This window comes from Oryctolagus cuniculus, chromosome 15 (genome assembly GCF_964237555.1).
Source record: "Oryctolagus cuniculus chromosome 15, mOryCun1.1, whole genome shotgun sequence".
Taxonomy (NCBI): domain Eukaryota; kingdom Metazoa; phylum Chordata; class Mammalia; order Lagomorpha; family Leporidae; genus Oryctolagus; species Oryctolagus cuniculus.
Window position 1 is genome coordinate 46,994,160 of NC_091446.1, and position 20,910 is coordinate 47,015,069.

Below are 20,910 nucleotides of genomic sequence, written 5' to 3' on the forward strand. Positions count from 1 at the left end.
GATTTACTTAGAGTCCATAGAAAAGAAATGCATATCAAAAGAAATATATATATACATAAACATGGTTGTACTTAGAGGATTGGAGTAATATTTTTTTATTTTTGCTAAGTTGAAGCTGCAACAATAGATTGCTCAAATTTAAATCTAAAGTTCATAGATGTCTTTCTTACAACAAAATGGATACAACTGGAAACTGCTACACTTAGTGAAATAAGCCATTCCCCAAAAGACAGATACCATGTTTTCCCTGACTTGGGGTAACTAATAGAGTACTTAATGTAATGTAATGTAATGTAGTGAAATGGATATTATGAGATTTGATGATTTTTTAAGGCCTTGTCTCTACTGTTGAGGAACAGTGTTTTTCTATTCATACTATTTGTTGAATTCTTTAATCACTGTAGGGTTAACTTTAATAATCTTTATAAAATTTAAGAGTGTGAATAGGAGAGGGAGGAGGAAGAGGGGTTGGAGCAGGGGAAGCAAGGAGGGATGGATGGGAAGTATCACTATGTTCCTAAATCTGTATATATGAAATACATAAAACTTGTATATCTTAAAGAAAATTTTAAAAAGGGAAGTGATAAAAAATTCAGATGTATCTTCCACCACCAAAATAAAAATAGAGCAGTAGAGTGAATTCCAGAATTATAAGTCTTTTATAGCTAACAGATTTAATGGCTGCCTAAATCTATATTATGCATAATAAGTAAACCTACATTTCTACTTTAATAGTTTCAAGTAGGAAATGGTAAACTGAATTAATCCATCAGGAAAAGTTTATAGCTGTTGACATTATAGTTTCTTAGGTGTATATATTTAAAGTGTGTAATTTTGTGTTAAGATACCATCACTACAGTTAAGATTATGAATCTATTCCTTACTGTGTGATATTTCTTCAGGATTCTGTTCTCTCTTTTCCCCATATTTATTCTCCACTTCCATCTAAGCACTAATCACTTTCTGTTATTATTTTCTTAAAAAAAACAAATGAATATTAATGGAATAATGTATACAGATTTATAAAATATATATTCTGTTTAGGGTAGAGGAAGGACTGGCTTCATTCATCTAATAAGAGTTTTGAAATTGATGCAGTTTTGGATATGAATAGTTTTTATTTCTTTTCATTGTCCTGAGTATTATTTTATTGTATGGATATATCACATTTTGTTTATCTATTCACTTGATGGTGCAATTTAGTAGTGTTCAGTTAGAGGTAAAACTGCTTTGAATGTTCCTAGTTACATCTCTGACTGACTACCCGTATAACAGCAAATATTTTTGTCTACTGGGAATGAAAACTGTAATAGGTAATATTTAATTAGTAAACTGATACAACATACTCAAAAATTCAAAGGATATGGTTTTAAAAATGTTTATTTGGATGCAAAATAATAAAATCCATGCACATTTTTTCATAATATGTACTCCCATGAACTTTTTGCAGAACTGTCATATGCATACATTTCAAAAATTTTTGCATCAAAATAAACTCAGTTCCCTTTTCATGAACTTTTTGGCTTACCCTTGGACAGACAAATAAAAGAGATTTATGTCCTCTAGCTCATATGGAAAATTATTACATTGTAGATATGTAGGAATTTATAACCAGTCTAAGTCAAATGTTACTAACGAATACTTCCCCAATTTCCTTTGTAGAAACAAAAGCCGTTACAATACATACTGATCTCCAGAAGACACATGAATGATTAGTACTTTGCAGTAACCAGTGTATTCGGCCGGCACTGCGGCTCACTAGGCTAGTCCTCTACCTGTGGCGCGGGCACCCTGGGTTCTAGTCCTGGTTGCTCCTCTTCCAGTCTAGATCTCTGCTGTGGCCTGAGAGGGCAGTGGAGGACAGCCCACTGTATCTGTATGGGAGATCAAGAGGAAGCACCTGCATCTGTATGGGAGACCAAGAGGAAGCATCTGGCTCCTGGCTTCCGATTGGTGCAGTGCCGGCCATAGTGGCCATTTGGGGGGTGAACCAACGGAAGGAAGACCTTTCTCTCTGTCTATAACTCTACCTGTCAAATAAAATTAAAAAAAAAATAGATTGTAGAACAAATATACACTATAAAAGGATAAAAAAATAGGGTATTAGGGTTTGCCACAGAAACATAACTAATATTAGGTAGTATGATATTAGATAATTGAGAGAGAAAGAGGGAAAAGAAAAGAGATTGTTTATGGAAATTATTTCACACAGTCATGGAGGTCCAGAAATTCTTTGACCTGCCAACTGCAAGCTGGTGAATTGAAAAATCTAGCAAGGTGACCCTGCCTAGTCTAGAGGGCTGAAAATCAGAAAGGCAGGACAGGAACACGAATACAATAGAATCTCAAGGGCTGAGAAACAAGTGCTCCTATGTTCAGGAGCAGGAGAGAGAGATGTCACAGCATGGGAAGACAGAATTCACCTTTCCCCCGCCCCTTTCGCCCATTGAGGCCCTCCCAGTTTTGAATGATGCCCACTCACATTAACATTAATGAGAATACATCTTCCTTTCTCTGTGTACTAACTCAAGGGCGACTTTCTTCTTCACAGACCCTCATAGACTCACCAAGATATGTGGACCAAATATTTGAAGATTTATAAGCACATTCAAATTGAAAAATAAAATTAATCATCATAAGAATCATCCTTTGTTTACTTTTCTTACATTTTAAGGGGTTTTGTTTTATACTTGGTTAGTTAGGAAAGAGAGCTATATTTTGTAGTATGTCATTCATTTTTTAGCAGACTAACACCAAAATGGGTAATTAACTGAGAAATATTTCTATAAATGCACCTGAGATTAAAGATAAAAGTGATGATGCATAGAGAAGTTAACAACAATTAAAAAAAAGCAGAAAATTCACTTTCACTGCTCCTGTTAAAAGGGCTTAATCAGTCATGTTACTGAGTCTAAAGTATGGAGATTCAAGCATATCTGAGATAAAATCAGACTGAAAATTTTTCTTGATCCATTGAATCATAGTTCATCAGCTGCATTATACAGTAATCCAACTAATGGGTGTACACCCATAAGATGTGGACACATTTTATCAAGTAGATAGGTGCTCCACCATGTTTATAGCAGCACCACTCACAATAGCCAAGATATGCAATAAACTAAGGTGTCCGTCTTAGATAAACTGATAAGGAAAATGTGGCAATATGTATACAATGGAATACAATTCAGCTGTAAAAATAAAATTCCGTTATTTGCAGCAAAATGGGTGGAATAGAGGACATCATAAGAGTGAAATATGTCAGACACTGAAAGACAAAAGCTCATTCATTGTTGAATGATAGATTTCTATGCACAGAATCACTAGCTAACTTGCTTTTCTCTTTCAACACTTTGAAACTATATTCTGTCTGCCTTCTACTTGACCTTCCTGGTTTAAGAAATAGGGTATAGTTTATTTAGGATCAATTGTATCAAATGGTATCAAATGATACCCCTTCTTAATTTTGGTCTTCTAAAATTACTTAAGTGTAATTTAACAGTTTGATTAGGATGTGTTTAAGTATGGAATTTATCCTAATCAGAGTTCTTTGAGTTTCTTGGATATGTAGATTAATGTTTTCCTTATTTTTATGATGTTTTGGATCACTTTTAATTTATATATTCTTTCTCACTCTCTGGGATTTCCATTACGCATATATTGGTATAGCAATGTGATTTCATTGTTGTCAGGTGTTCAGTTCTCATTTTACTGCATTACTTTTTCTCTCTACTTCTTAGATTTGATAATCTTAGTTCACCTCTCTTCCCATTTGATGATTCCAATTCCTATTAATACTGTAATATACAATGCAACTTATAATAATGTACCCCTCCTGTACTTTCAAACTGACTCATCCTGCTCCCCCTTTCCCATAACTTCCCATATTCTACCCTCTATAATAAAAAAATGATCTCTTGTCTGTCTCCACTGCCTGAAAACTAGCTTCACAAATTCAAGATTCTGTCTTGTTCCACAGAGAGTATGTACTCAATTGCTGAAAGAATGAACATGGTTTTTGAAACTGAAATAATACATTGTATGCTATGAATATCAGTGGATGAAATTCTCCTCTGAGTAGCATTTTTTTCAATTACAATCTTAAATTTCATAATTTAGCTTTTGCACTTGCTACATACACAATATAGATAATTTTCTTCCATTTCCACCTGGAAATATCAGTGTTTCTTCTGAAATGACTCTTTGCAAAGAATTCTCACAGAATTATTTAATGTTTTCCTCTCTTCTGAAACCATATGATAAGTATTTTATAAAATTACTAATTTTCAATGTATAGAGGGAACAAGACACACACACACTTGGAGGGGGTGGAGGAGGCGGGGAGGGGGACGGAGAGGGAGAGAGAGAGGGAGAGGGAGAGGGAGAGGGAGAGGGAGAGGGAGAGGGAGAGGGAGAGGGAGAGGGAGAGGGAAAGGGAGAGGGAGAATGCAAGCACTAGTGAACTCTCCAAATGTCTGCAAAAGCCAAGCTTGGGTCAGGCCGAAGCTGGAAGCTGAGAATTCAATCTGTGTCTTAAACATGGGTGAGAAAACAAACTTCTTGAGCCAGCACCTGCTGCTTCACATTACACACATTAGCAGGAAGTTGGGATTGGTATTGACTATCACTTTAAACCCAGGCACTCAAGGATGGGACAAAGGTGTCTCCAGCAGCATCAGCTGCTATGCCAAATGTGTGCCCTAAAATGCTCTTCTATATTTCAGCATCTTTCTAGTTATGGCTCCTCTCTTCTTAAGCCTAGATCATTTTCTATCTTACCTTTGTAATTCAAGCATTTGGCACAGTGACTTAGATATTATTAAGCTGTCATTCAATGCCATGAATGACGTCTATTTCTTGTTGTCTATGCCAAGAACTCTACAGACTAAAAAGAGACTTATGCTCATAAAAGCTTTTTAAAAGTTTGTTGGTTTTTGCAACTGGCATAGTACATGTGTGCCATTCTAAAGACCAAACTCTTGAAACAGATTACTTGAATTTTCTCTGCAGACAGCATTTCTAAACAGACTATGGTATAATATTTTAGAAATCGTCTAACATCTGTTAGATGTTGTGCTATGTGGGTGTGCATGCAGACTGCAGGCAAGAAGACAGAATGGGGTTGAGGGCTAATGCCGAATTACATTAAACTTATTTTTCAAGAACTCTTCAAAACTGGCCCCTTCTTCATTAAATGATGTGTGGTCTGTCTCACATGCATCTGTCTCTCTCAAGGCTATAAACAATGTAAATCTGCGATATCCATATTTCAACAAAAGCAATTTGAGACAAGCAGCATAATAAAATTCTCATCATTTCTGTTTTGGGTACAATCACCAGCATATGCTTATAGATACATTAGGACAGCTTCCATGGAATTTTTCAAGAAAAAACTAACTAGGGGATAACGCATCTGCACCCTAGGGCTAATCATGATGCGTTTCCTTCTCCCACATGGCTGCAAAATGGCCTTTTAATTCAGTCATATGTTAGAAGAATTATATATAATAGCCCATCAGTGATAAAGTACCAGTACACAGTCTGAATTTTTCACTTGATTTGTAACATTATTCATAGAGAATGATTTATAAGTTGATATGGAGGTAACTGCCTCAATAAAGACTAATATCCTATTATATTAAGTTGCTTTGCTTTTTCTATAAAAGTTTTTTCATTAGTATTCTACAAATCTTATTGAAACAAATTATAATGAGCAAATTAGTATTATTAAATTTGTTTACACATACAAAAAATCATTTCGAATAAGAAATGTTTAAGTGTATCCTTTGATTTGAGCAACATTTTTCTCATGATTCTAGAGCAATAATTGATATTGTAAAATGTTAGCAGATACAAACCAACAAGGATGGAATACAGGATTCCCGGCCTATCTGATGGTGGCTGAATATTCCGGTCCTGATCAATGGCTTGGATTGGGGGGGTAACAACAATGGGGTTCAGTTCTTCCTGGAAAAAAAATCGAGAGAGATTAGTTTAGCTGCATTACTAACACCCAAAGAACTGACACTAAAATATTTTGCTTTGCATAGACAGAAAATACCTGATTCAATAGCAAAATTCGAATTTCAAAACTTATTATCTAATACCATATTCTAGTGAATTCTGAGCCTCAAGTGGGAGTGAGGTGTTTCAAGGTCAAAATAAAAAGATATAATTGTTACATAGGTAGAATTTTATACTGGGGCAGCTGGTTGGCTCAGGGGTTAAGATGCCAGGGCCCACATCACAGCACATGGATTTAATGCCTGACTTTAGCTCCTGACTACAGCTTGCTACTAATGCAGATCCTGGGAATCAGTGGTGATGGCCTGCTTTCCTTCCTCCCTTCCAGCTTTGGTCCACTGTCCACCTCTCTCCATTGCAGGCCATTGTAGAGAGTGAACCAGTGGAGGGAAGCTCTTTCTCGGTCTCACTACCTCTCAAAGAAATAGTTAACTTTTTTTTTTTAAAAAAAGAAAGAACATTGCATTTCAATGGCAGGTCTTTTTAAAGACTTAAGTATGTCGATTTGCCCAAGTCATATCTTAGAAGAGAGCAGCATTGGCACATTTTCTAGGAATACCTTTTAACATTTTTCCTAAACTAATACTACTAGAACACAGAAATATTACAGTTCCTGCAGCATCCATTCTAAATATATAAGTGGCCGATCTAAAGGGAAATAAAGCAAAGACTGTCTCAATATATGAAAAGTTCATGTTCAAAGGAATTACTGCAATGTTCCTCTATAGTATTTCTTCCTGAATGACAGAACATGAAGATATTTCATGTACTCAGTATTTCAGTTCTTAGAAGAATGTGCAATGTGAAGGCATGCACATAAATGAGCAGTAATAGTAACCTATTATGTACAACACTTAAATCTGTATTGAAATTGTAATAATGAAAGGTAATTATTGACCAACATTTTGGACACCAAATACATCTTACGGGCTCTCGTGAGTCATTATTGACTAGGCTGTCACTGGTTTAAATGCTATTGATATTTTCCTGCAAATAAATAACTGCTGATGGTAGCAAATTACTAATATTCATTCTCTTGTTTAAACAGTGATTCAGAACCATAAACATATCAAATCAACATCAGAATCACTCTATGGCTTCCATATGATTGTTTCTTTCACAGAAAAGAGCACTTCCAATAAACTTTTCTTCTTATTCCTGCCCATGTCTTCCTCTCTCTCTCTCTCTCTCTCTCTCTCTCTCTCTCTTTCACACACACACACACACACACACACGCACACAGAAGCACCTTCTCAATAGCTGAGTTTAGTATATGTAATAGTTCTATTTTGTACTCAACTGAAAACCCTCTCAGGCTTTTCAAACTTTCTATGTTTGGACACAGGAGTTAAAAGTTAACCAAGGGGCCAGTGCTGTGGTATTGTAGGTAAAGCCACTGCCTGTGATGCCAGTATTCCATGTAGGAGCAGGTGGGAGTCCTGGCTGCTCTACTTCCATTTCAGCTCCCTGCTAATGTGCCTGGGAAAGCAGCAGAGGATGGCCCGAATCCCTGGGCCCCTGTATTCTTGAGAGAGTCCCAGAAGAATCTGCTGGCTCCCAGCTTCAGTCTGGCCCAGCCCTGGCTGTTGTGGCCATGTGTGGAGTGAACCAGCAGATGGAAAATTAATCTCTGACTCTCCCTCTCTCTAACTCTGACTTTCGAATAAAAAAAAAAAAGAAAAAAAAAAAAAGAAAAAAAAAGAAAAAAAAGAAAAAAAAAGAAATCAAGCGTGAAAAAAGGGTTAACCAATTATTCTAGCTATTTTACAAAGAGATCTTGTGTTAGCCAACATCAGTTTACACTTCAGCTATTTTATTAGTGATTGACATAATTAAATCTGCAGTATCTTTTCCAAAGAGGCAGCACCATTGAAATCCTGTGAAGGAATTTTCAACCTGAAGAATTTCTATAGTACCATCCTGCTTCCCAAAATAAGAAAAATATAAAGGAAATCCTAAACAGCCTCTGGAGTTTTGAAATTACTTAATTCCTTATATAGAAATTTAAGGCACTGATTCCAAGCTGCTCTGTTAAAACACTAAATGAGACTAGATCACAATATTTGAGAACATCCTCACTAATCACCTTGGTCTACTTATTTCTGTACAGCTGCTAAGCTAGCAACACTGAAGCCAGTTTTATACTGGCAATTAGTCATGAAGCTTAAAACCATAATTCCATAACATCCCGAATTATTGGAATGAACAATAAAGTTTTAATTACATTACATAAAGCTATATAAACAATAACAAAACTAAAAATAGCAAACACAGAAAGAAGGGGAAAGTGCTAATTAAATTCCTTGTCTAAGATGGTTGCTTATTAATAAATATCAGAGTGAAAACAAAGAAATAAAAAGAAATGATTGGACCATTTAGAATTACATTAATAATCATCAAAAGAATTAAAAATGAAAACAATAAAATGTGAATATCTCTTGAGACTGTATCTAGATGTAGGGGAAGAAGTGATAAAGGATAATTTACATAAAACCATTGACTACCATTCATTATGCCATGAAATAACCTGTATTAATTTCAATACAATAAAGAAATGACTAAATTATAGTAGTGAGAATAGTGAAAAAACTCTTGGTAAAGACTTCAATATATTCTGAATGTTTGAAAGAGGTGATATTCTTTAAATTACTTGTTAGCATTAACATTATGCATTTTCCTACAGAGACCAGCAACTTAATTTATGAGAATTTTTTTTCCTCTGCTGCCATCCATGAATGTGTGGGAAAATATAAAGGCAAAGAGAATGACTTCTCAAATATGATTATACATTTGCTTTTGTAAATAGATTGTCATCTTTAAGGCCTGACAATGTTTAACAGTACTACTATTTGCCTTTAGAAGGGAAGTACCATTATATTCTTAGAATTGTATCTATGAACTACACTGAATCTGTTCTCTTTGTATTATTGATCACATTAACATGAGAACTGATGAGAAAAACAGAATACTGATAAATGTAGTTTTGGGGGGTGAAATTTTTACAAAATATATAAAGGACATAATGTTGAATGAAATAAGCCAGAGAAAGAAAGATAAAGCTGTATATTCTCCCTTATATGTAAGAGCCAAAATTGAAAAAAAAAAAAAAGAAAACAGACATCCCTTCTGAACCCACAATGTTGATTACTGGGTACTTAGAGGGGTGAGAGCGATCAAAGGAGTTTGGATTTAAAGAGTGGTGGAGGGCCAGCACTTTGGCATAACAGGTAAAGCCGCCACCTGCAGCACCGCATCCTCTACAGGCACCAGTTCAAGTCTTCACTGTTCCTCTTGTGATGCAGCTCTCTGGTGATGGCCTGGGAAAGCAGTGGAAGATGGCCCAAGTGCTTGGGTTCCTGCACCTACGTGGGAGATGTGGAAGAAGCTCCTGGCTTTGGATCAGCCCAGCTCTGTCCATTGCAGCCATTTGGGAGTAAACCATAAGATGGAAGACCTCTCTCTGCTTCTATCTCTAACTGCTTTTCAAATAAATAAATAAATAAATAAATTTCATAAAAAAGAAGTGGAAACTGGGTGTAGTTCATTAATTTTGACAAATACACTAATATGAGATGTTAACAGTGGAAATAGGTTGAGGGACTCATAGGAATTCATTGTAGGATTACCTCACAATTTTTGTCTCATAGACAAATTTCTTTTGAAATTAGATGTTAAAAGTTTTAATGATTTTTTTACAAATATAAGTCAGTTATAAAATTATACATGTATTCATTGTGAATACCAACATAAATGACATATATATCTTGAGCATTTGTCTTTAACCAAAATCTCTACAATAGATGGGACTTGTCAGTAGAAGTATATACACACAAACGTGTATAAAGTATATACACATAAAAGCAAGAAAAAATTATATACACATAAAATCAAGAAAAAACCCCAGTGTTCCACAAAACAAGTATTAGTTTTACAGGGATAAAGAAGTCAGTCCACCTGCTTGTACATAAATTGAGAAAGTCTTGTAGCCAACAATACATAGGACATTTAGTAAAATTAATAGATATTAGAAAAGAGCAGTATTTCATCAATATATAATACATAACCTATTTTACTCAGGCCACATTCTTTTACCACAACACAATAAGGAATCAATGAAATTATATTTGAAATATTTACAAACAACATACCAAATATAATATGAAGTTCTGAAAGTCATTTTTAAAGATTTTTTGCCTTACTTGAAAAACAGATTTCGAGAGAGAAATAGAAGCAGAGAGAGAGAGAGAGAGGGAGATACTCCATCCACTGGTTCACTCCCCAAATTACCACACCAGCTAGCTATGGGTCAGGCCTAAGCCACAAGCAAGGAACTCCACTATAGTCTATTCCATGGGTGGCAAGAGCCTTCCCACACAGGAAACTGTATGCAAACAGTCAAGCTAGAACCCGCCCTTTAATAGGAGATGCCAGTGTCACAAGCAGCAGCTTAACATGTTCAATGTCAGCACATCAACAGATTTTAAAGATAAAAACCTAGAGTTGAAGTGTAGTAAACTGATGATGAAGGGTTTTAGTCTTCACTGAAATATTGATAATAGATGCCCTGCAAAATGCTAAGAACCCTTCAACATTCAAGTGATATCTTCATTTCAGTAATATTTGCATAATATTGCACTACTATACCGCATAGGTCACAATATTTTTTTGTCAGTGAGACAGACACACACACACACACACACAGATCCCACATGCTGATTTACTTGCTGAATGCCCACATAGCTGGGGTGAGGCCAGGCTCAAACTAGGAGCCAAGAGTTCAATCCAGGTCTCCCACATGTATGACAGGGAACCAATTACTTGAGTCATCACCTGTCACATCACTGTGTGCATATTAGCAGGAAGCTGGATTCAGGAGCCAGAGTCCCTTTAAGACCTAGGTACTTCAATATGAAATGCAAGCACATTAACCAGTGCTATAATGAATTAGGTATTTTAAATAAAAACATGCTAACAACTCTCAAGACAGAAAATTCAGGAATCCAACCCTGGAGAGAGAAACTGAGATCAGACAACCATCCAGTCTTAGGGCATTAAAGCCAATCTGCAACATTATCTTCAGATACTAAAATTTCCATTGTCAAGCGATTTATATGTCCATCCTGTTTATGTAGAACTAGACTTATCATTTCTAAGATCTTTGCCCTGTATTTTAATCAGCTAACAATCTGAAACTATTTGAAAAGAAGTAGGTGTATTTAAATAGTGAAAATAATATACACTAAGTATTCCAGACTGATAAATAATCTGAAATGCTAGTAAATGTCATAGTTTACTAAGTATTGACTTTATAATTTATTTTAAATAACTTTAATTTTACATATTATTTTATTTAAATAGATTCTTTATTTTTAATTAATATCTAATTTGTATTTTAAATTTATTAAATACTCTAACAGAAAATTTAGACTACTTTTAGGAAAACTCAGTGAACATTATAATTCTCATCTCGTTTATATATTAAATGTATTATTTTCCTGGGAGATTTTAAACATATTCCATCAGATTCTTGCTTATTTTTCTATGTTGACTAACACAGAAAGGAAGAATAAATCAACACATTCTCACACACATATTTATAGAGACTTAAGAAGTTGTCTACTTACGCATTCTCCCAAAAGGCCAAACAGCCATCTCTGTTTACCTTGCTTAATTTTGCTTCTTTTTTTAAAGTGGAAAAATACCAGATTGTTTGAAAAAGTGTGAGATATTTTGGAAAAAGAAGTCATGGAATGTTCTCCATTATATGAATATTTCAAAATGGGCAAATACGCTGAGTGTCATGGGACAAACACAAACATCACTTTTACTTTCTACATAGAAATAGAATGTTGGGGTGGGGGTTGTTGCATAGTGAGTTAAGCTGCTGCCTAGCATGCTGAAATCCCATTTCAGTGTGTACATTCAAGTCCTGGCTGCTCTACTTTTGATTTAGTAGTTTTCTGAAAGGCAGCAGCAGATAATCCAAGGATTCAGGCCCTTTTCACCTATGTGGGAGACCTGAATGGAGATTTTGGTTCCCAGCTTTGTCCTGGTCCATTTATGACTGTTGCAGTCAGTTTGGGAGTGAACCCTCAGATGGTAGATTCTCTCTGTGTGTTTTCTCATTGTCTCTGTGTCCTTGTGACTTTCAAATAAATATTTTTAAAAATAGAAATAGAATGCTTACATACAGCTTTGAAGCTTATAAACACTACAGGGTAAATATCTAGTAATATTAGAGTCTTCCAAACAGTTTTGATAATTATCATCCCTAGAAGAGTAGAGCAAAGAGCACATGAGAAATCGGCAGAAACTGGGTTTTTGCCACTCATGTAGGAGACTGAGATTGAGTTCTAAGCTCTGGGCCCAGCTCTGGCTCTGGGGGCATTTGAAGAGTGAACCAGCAAATAGAATATTTCTGTCTCTTTCTGCCTTAGAAATCAATAAAAAATAAATATTTTAAAAGCCTATAACTATTTTTCTAGTGGTCACCTTCCTTGTTTCCTATGGATAAATAATAAAAGCTTATAACAAATTTTTTAAGGTTATATCCATGACAGTCTTAAAGCAGGGATACGGTAAGAAACACTGGATTCAGCCACCAAAAATGGATTTGCCAAAAACTCACACTTGAGGCTTGTATTTCATAGTCATTGTAAAGAAGACAAATAGATCACAGATGTGTTTCTTAAAATCCCTTTCAGCATTCCTTCCCATATCACTAGCAACTACTTTCCTTCCTGTCCTTCACAATGCCTCAAGCCCAATGCAGAACACCTTCAACTCTAGCTCGATCCGGCCATGTATAACAAAAATCCCCATAATGATTTTGATAATTATGTCCCAATCTGAAAGTGAGTTGGAAGAATTTACTTTGAAAATGAAGACAAAATCATGGAAAAAATTACTGATGCATGATTTTGTCTTGTCACATTTATATGATTATGTCAATTATATGAGTGGCATGATTTATATTGTTTGCACTCAGAGATCAACAGATGTATTCTAATATGATGACTTCAAATTATCACAAAATCATAATTCTCTCCAGGACCTCTTTGTAAGCAAGGACAGTGTGAGCCCACTTTGGAATTTCCACTCTCAATCTTTCAATCCACCTTCCTTACTCAATAGGAAAGCAGAGAAATAAGGAATACATAAGCATATATGACAAAGCATCTTTTTATTGATCTGATTTTGCAGAAAGTGAAGTCTTAGACTTATCAACTAGTACATGACTTGGTGAAAAAAGAGGTTTTTTTCTAATTTGTATGAATTAAAGAGTCATTTATTTACAATTTCCCCCAATGGTTTTATCATTTTACACTGAATATATGTATGGTAAATATAAGTGTTCAAATCAATAAAAGAAAATTGACTTTTTTCTTAAGCAGTGATTACATATTGGTTAACAATATGTAGCAGGAAAGTTATGTTAGATATTTGATCTCATACTTTAAACCAAATAAATCTTTGTGGATCAAAAACAAATGTGGGAATAAACACAAATGCATGAGAAGACAACAAAGGTAAAACTAAGAAAAGAAATCTGAATATAGACTTACCATATGATCCAGCCCTCCCACTCCAAAGAATTTACCCAAACAAAATAAATCAATACATGAAAGTTTTCTGTACCCACGTGTTCCTTGCATTACAATTCACAATAGCTAAGACATGGAATCAACACAGATACACATCAACTGTTGACTAGATAAAGGAAGTATGGTATATATACACTATGGAGTACTACTCAGCTGTAAACGGAACTGAAATCCTATCTTTTGCAGCAAGATGGTCTCAACCATTATACATAGTAAAATAAACCAGTCCCAGTAGACAGTTATCGTGTTTCTCTGATCCAAGGGAACAGATCGAGTACCTAAAATGCAATGTATTGGTGTGAAACAGACATTTTGAGAATCTATGATTGTTTATAGCTCTTGTCTCTTCTGTGCAACAATGTTTTATTTTGTTTTGATTTCTTTTTCTTCATTCTATTTGTTGAATTCTTTTACTGAGTGTAGGGTTAGCTATAAGATCATTAAGTATACTGAAAACAGATCATTGTTAAAATTAAGAGTGGGACTCCAAGACGGAGGAGGAATAAGGTTTGGAGCATGGGTGGGATGGTAGGGTGAGAAGTGTCACTATGTTCCTAAATCTATATTTATGAAATATATGAGGCTTGTATAAATTAAATAATTTTTAAAGTACTACAAATAATTTCTTACCATGTAAACCTACAATAAATAGAATAATTCTATTAATTCTAACTGGTGAGTGCATAAGAGAAGATGGGTTCATTAAATTTCTGACAAAAATAACTGTATAGATTCCTGGTTTGTACCTTGAGGTGTACATCTTCTGTTAAAATTGGAAGATGTGCTTAAAGATGTGTACAAGAATATTGTTCTCACTATCTGAAATTTGCTCTTAAACTTATTGAAATTAATATATAGAATGATTTTATAATTAGTGTCTCATGAATTATCAAAAATTGTGTTTCTTTAACTAGCAATGAAGTTAAGAATAAAACCCATATTTATGTATTTATGTATGTATGTGTTTGAAAGGCAGCAAGACAGAGAAAGAGCTATAGACTGAGAAATATCTTCCCTCTGCTGGTTCACTCATAACATGGCCACAGACACACACAGATGGAAGGGATAGAGAAGCACCTAGGAACGTTTTAAGTAGAGTTGTTAAGGTGTCTTTAGAACAGAGAAATTATTCATGTAGTTGCCAGTGGAAAACTTCTACAGGTTCCATGCATTTAATCTCTTTTATTTTAATATTTTATTTACATTTTATTAGTATCTATTTCATCTGTAATCTTGTGTTTTAAATAGCACACTCTCTATTGAATTTACTTGATGTACAAACTTTTTTTTTTTTTTTTTGACAGGCAGAGTGGACAGTGAGAGAGAGAGACAGAGAGAAAGGTCTTCCTTTGCCGTTGGTTCACCCTCCAATGGCCGCCACGGCCGCCGCACTGTGGCCAGCGCACTGCGCTGATCCGATGGCAGGAGCCAGGTACTTATCCTGGTCTCCCATGTAGGCAACCGGGACAGAATCTCATGCCCTGACCGGGACTAGAACCTGGTGTGCCGGGGCCACAAGGCGGAGGATTAGCCTAGTGAGCCGCGGCGCCGGCCTCCATGAGTTTTCTTAGGATCATTTTTTGAATTATTAAGTGTTACATAGATTTTCTTCAAATAAGGTTGTAGTTTTTGCAGAACTACTATGTTTAATGGGAAGAGTCTTCTTCTACCTAATTCTCATGTATTAAATTCTTTTTGAATTAAATTTGATTTTTTTTTATACTTCTAAATTCACAGTAGCCATTTTTAACAGTGGGACCTGGAAACAAAGAGGAACATTTCAGAAATTAATTTCCACCATATATCATTGTTCATATTTGTGGGAGAAGGATTCTAAAAATGATACTGTAATTTTTTTTTTTACCTCATCTAGTGAAAGCACACTTGGTGGAGGGGTCAGTCCTTGTTTTCTGCTATGCATCATTCAGAATGACAGGAAATGAATGAGATGACCATTACTGTCACAGAAGTCTCAATATTCTCAATGTTCATGAAGAATCTATAATTTGTCAGTGTTCCTAGTCAAGCATAATATTGTGTCTGTATGAATAATGGTAATATTTGGATATTCTGATAGTAAAAATATATTTTGTGTTAGTTTGGCATTAGAAGATATGTCCAAAAAGATGCTAAAGATTCATCATCACCTGAAAATGTAAATCAAAATACAAAACTAGTTTCCCTTGTGTTGTCTGTTTCTTATTCTTTTAAATTGTCTCCAATTCTGACTTGTGAATTCACTTTATTCCAGTAAATATATTTCCAGTAAAATTTTTCAGAAATAATTTTCCCAAAAAGTATATTCCTTTAGATTTTCTGAAATTGAGCTGTATCCTGTTGTGCTTGATTTTACTTCCAGTATACATTTAATAGCTAAAAACTTGGTTTTCTAACTCAGTAAATGATATTCTTTTCTGTGATAGTCTAGATCAAAGTACTCTATGTATGCAGAGCATAATAAATTTAAAAAACAAATATTTATGAAAGTTATCTGGGACATTCAGTGCAATACCATCTAAGTTACATTTTTTTTTAATCCTGAGAAAATTCTACAATCAAGTTGAATCTAATTGGCTATAATTTCTTAAGTATTCATGCAACTATTTCATTCTTATAACACTGACATTGAGAAAAAAAATGGAAGTATTCACTTAGTGCATACATTTTGAAGCATTGTTTCAGAACTTGCTCTTTCCAACTCGGATGCCAGCATGATTCCTTCTTGATTGTGCTGTGCTTTAATCTACTTTAGTGAGGTAAAAATGTGAGAGTTTTGATCAATAATATAATTCAGATTATGGGGTATTGTCATGAGACCAGTAAGGAAAGAACAATTATTTTTCTTTCTGGGAAAGTAGCAGGAGAAAGCTTTCCCTCATAGCGTCAGTCTTATTCACAGATGAAATACAGTTTTATCTAGCATTTCTTTTATCTCGCCACTTTCCCACTCATAAACCTAGAATAAGTTTGGATTGAAATGGCAGATAGCTACTGGTGTTTGCCTTGTGTTTGTTCATAGAAATGCTGAAATAGTTGTGTGGGCACAAAAAGACATGGAAGTATTTATGACCACTGGAAATAAAGGATCTAAGATTATTTACAAGGTCAGATGCAGTTAACTTTAAATGGGGGAGTGAGGAACACAGAGAGAAAAGGATACGTTTTTCAGCCCCCCAATGACATACATTTAGGAATTTTGCAGTCAACAGTGCAGCACCCCTCTCCCTAAAAACAAGTCCCAACATACACAAATCTTAGGAAAATTATTAAAACACAGAGGAAACCACTTCATACTCCTGATAATAAGCAAAGCATAACTTTGATAACATTTAATAGAAGGAACACATTGATTATAAAAAGTTTGTACATCGGCCGGCGCCGCGGCTCACTAGGCTAATCCTCCGCCTTGTGGCGCCGGCACATCGGGTTCTAGTCCCGGTCGGGGCACCGGATTCTGTCCCGGTTGCCCCTCTTCGAGGCCAGCTCTCTGCTGTGGCCAGGGAGTGCAGTGGAGGATGGCCCGAGTACTTGGGCCCTGCACCTACATGGGAGACCAGGATAAGTACCTGGCTCCTGCCTTCAGATCAGCGCGATGCACCGGCTGCAGCGGCGGCCATTGGAGGGTGAACCAACGGCAAAGGAAGACCTTTCTCTCTGTCTCTCTCTCTCACTATCCACTCTGCCTGTCAAAAAAAAAAAAAAAAAAAAAAAAAAAAAAAAAAAAAGAAAAGAAAAGAAAGAAAACTCATGGAGATACAAGAGAAAACAGACAATTCAAAGAAATGAGGAAAACATTGCATGGAATGAGAAATTTATCAGTGACATAGAACATTAAAAATCTATCAAAAATTTGGCAAGCTGATAATTTCAAACAATGAAATAAAAAATATAACTGAAAAGTTCAATAATAGAACAGACGTAGAAAAGATATTTCTAATCTTGAGGATAAATTTTTTGAAATATCCCAATCAAACACAAAGAGAAAGTAAATTAAAAGAATGAAAACAATTAAGCCAAAAAAATGAACTTTTCAAGACACCTAAAGTAGAAGAGAAAGAAGACATAGAAAACCTTTATAATGAAAAACTAGTTAAAAATATCTCAAGTCTAGAAAGAGATATGGACATTCAAATACAGCAAACTCAAAGGCCTCTAAACAGACTCAATAAAAAAATACATCATCCAAGGCAGAGTATAATTAAATTCTCAAAATTTAAGTTTAAGGAGAGAATTCTAAGGACAGAAAGAAAAAAAAACATCATGTTACATTAAAAGAAATCTCATTATATTAGCAGATATCATGCAGACTCAAATAAAATGGAATGATGTAGTCAAGTTCTTGAATGAAAAAAAAATCCAACCCAGAATACTATGTTCAGCCAAGTTTCAATTTACAAATGAAGAGGAAATAATATTTTTCCAAGATAAGCAAAAACTGAGGCAATGTATCAACACCAGACAAGCTCTATAAGCAATCCTGAAGGGAATTGTATATTAAGGTAGAGGGATCATAACAACCAACACAAACACACAAAATAGTATAAAATTAATTCCCAAGCAAATAAACAAAAATGAAGAGAGACTCAAACCTCATCAAATCAGAAAATTATAAAAGCCAAGATAAATAATAAAATAGAAAGGAACAAATATTACATAAAATAATGAGTAAGCAATCAATAAAAGGACAGAACTTAATTCTCATCTATCAATATTAGCCGTTAATGCAAACTGAGTAAATTTCCTAACCAAAGGTATAGGTTGTGCAATATTGGAGATTTTTGGGATATTATCCAATGACCCAAAATTCATCTTACTATTTTCTAAGTGTGGAAAGAGAGAAGGAATTAGACGGCCTATTTAGATAAATAATTACAGAAATCTCCCCCAATTTGGAAAAAGAAAGGGACATCCAAATACATGAGGCACATAGAACTCCAAATTGAATTGATCAGAAAAGATCTTCACCATGGCACATTGTAGTCAAATGTTCCACAGTAAAACATAAAGAAAAAATTCTAAAATGATGATCCCCAATTGGACTTACTGCTGACTTCTAATCAGACAACCTACAGGCTAAAACGGAATGGTGAGATATAGTCCAAGTCTTAAAAGAAAAATAAAACCTGTCAGTCAAGAACACTGTACTCCACAAAGCTGTCACTTATGAATAAAGGTTAAATATAGACCTTCCATAACAAACAGAAATGGAAAAGAATTTCTCACCACTTTTCCAGCCTTAGATACAATGGTTTAGGATATGCTACACATAGAAACACAGAAAGATAACCATCATTATGAAATAATGTAAAAGAAGAAACTCTCCCAGGAAAAGTACAAAGGACACCCAAAGCAAACAACAGGAATATTTATGGAAAAATGGCAGGGCCAAGTCATTACTTATCAATAGATACTTAATGTAAGTGGTCTAAATTCTACAAATAAAAGATGAATACTGGCTAGATCTATTATAAAACAAGAAACATCTATTTGTTGCTTACATGAAACAAACCTCACCAAAGATAACAGACTGAAAGTGAAAGGGTGGAAAAGATATTTCATACTAACAGAAAGCACAAACAAGAATGTGTAGCCATCTCAATATCAGACAAAATAGATTTCAACACAGAAAACTCTTAAAACAGACAAAGAAGGCATTATATAATGAAAGGATCAATTCACCTGGAAGATCTGACTGTAATAAATGTATACAAACCCAATAACAGGGCATCTGACAATTTAAAACAAATGCGAATGGATATAAAGGGAGATATAGCCTCCAAAACAACAGTAGTGCGTGGCTTCAACATCCCGTTTGTTTTTAGAAAACTTTTATTTAATAAGTATAAATTTCAAAAGTAGAACTTTTGGATTACAGCAGTTTTTCTTCCCATAACCACCCTCCCACCCACAAACCATCCCACCTCCCCATCCTATTCTTCATTAAGATTCATTTTTAATTATCTTTACATAAGAAGTTCAACCTGTAAACCATCCTATCTCCTACTCCCTCTCTCATCCCATTCTTACCAAGATTCATTTTCAAGAAGATATAATTACCTTTATATACTAAGTAAAGATTTCAACAGTTTGTACCCACACAGACACACAAAGTATAAAGAACTGTTTAAAGTCTATTTTTACCATTAATTCTCATAGTACAACACATTAAGGACAGAGTTTCTACATGGGGAGTAAGTGCGCACTGACTCTTGTTGACTTAACAATTGATACTCTTATTTATGACATCACCAGAGGTTCTTGTCATGAGCTGCCAAGGCTATGGAAGCCTCTTGAGTTCACAGACTCTGACCTTAATTATACAAAGCCATAATCAAAGTGGAAGTTCTCTCCTCCCTTCTGAGAAAGGTACCTCCTTCTTCGATGGCCCGTTCTTTCCAATGGGATCTCACTTACAGAGATCTTTCATTTAGGTTTTTTTTTTTTTTTTTTTTTTTTTTTTTTTGCCAGAGTGTCTTGTCTTTCCATGCCTGAAATACTCTCATGGGCTTTTAGCCAATCTGAATGCCTTAAGGGCTGATTCTTAGGCCAGAGTGCTGTTTAGAGCATTTACCATTCTATTAGTCAGCTATGTATCCTGCTTCCCATGTTTGATCGTTTTCTCCTTTTTAATTCTATCAATTACTATTAGCAGACACTGATCTTATTTATGTGATCCCTTTGACACTTAATCCTGTCTTAATGATCAATTATGAACTGAAACTGATCACTTTAACTAGTCAGATGGCACTGTTACCTGCCATCTTAATGGGATTCGGAGTCCATGGCACATTTCTACCTTTACCCTTAGGGGTAAGTCTGGAAGAGCATGTGAGGATCTCAACATCCCCCTTTCATCAACTGACTGATAAACTAGGATATTAAACAACACACAGCACAGAAATAAGAATCATCAAAAATTCCTACAAAGAACTATATACCAAACTGGGAAATATAGAAGAAATGGATAGATTCCTAGACAAATATAATCTCCCAAAATCAAGTCATGAGACATAGAAAACCTAATCAGACCAATAACCAACATTGAAATTGAATCAGTAATAAAGACCCTCCCAAGAAAGAAAAGCCCAAGACCAGACAGCTTCACTGCTGAATTCTAACAGCCATTTAAAGAACTAATCCCAATTCTTCTCAAGCTATTCAAAAAGAAATGAATAGGAGAGAATCCTCACAACCTCATTCTGTGAATCCTGCATTACCTTAATTCCTAAGCCAGAAAAAGATAAAACAGAAAAAGAGAAATATAGACCAATAACCCTGATGCACA

At 34.9% G+C, this 20,910-nt stretch overlaps 1 protein-coding gene across 1 annotated transcript in view; it reads right to left on the reverse strand.

Moving 5' to 3' along the window:
- LOC100356485 (protocadherin-15) overlaps positions 1 to 20,910 on the reverse strand; it is a 1,660,811-nt gene that overhangs the window by 406,353 nt on the left and 1,233,548 nt on the right. Inside the window, 1 exon segment of the mRNA XM_070057681.1 lies at positions 5,856 to 5,964. Within this exon segment, the coding sequence (XP_069913782.1) occupies positions 5,856 to 5,964 (109 nt within the window).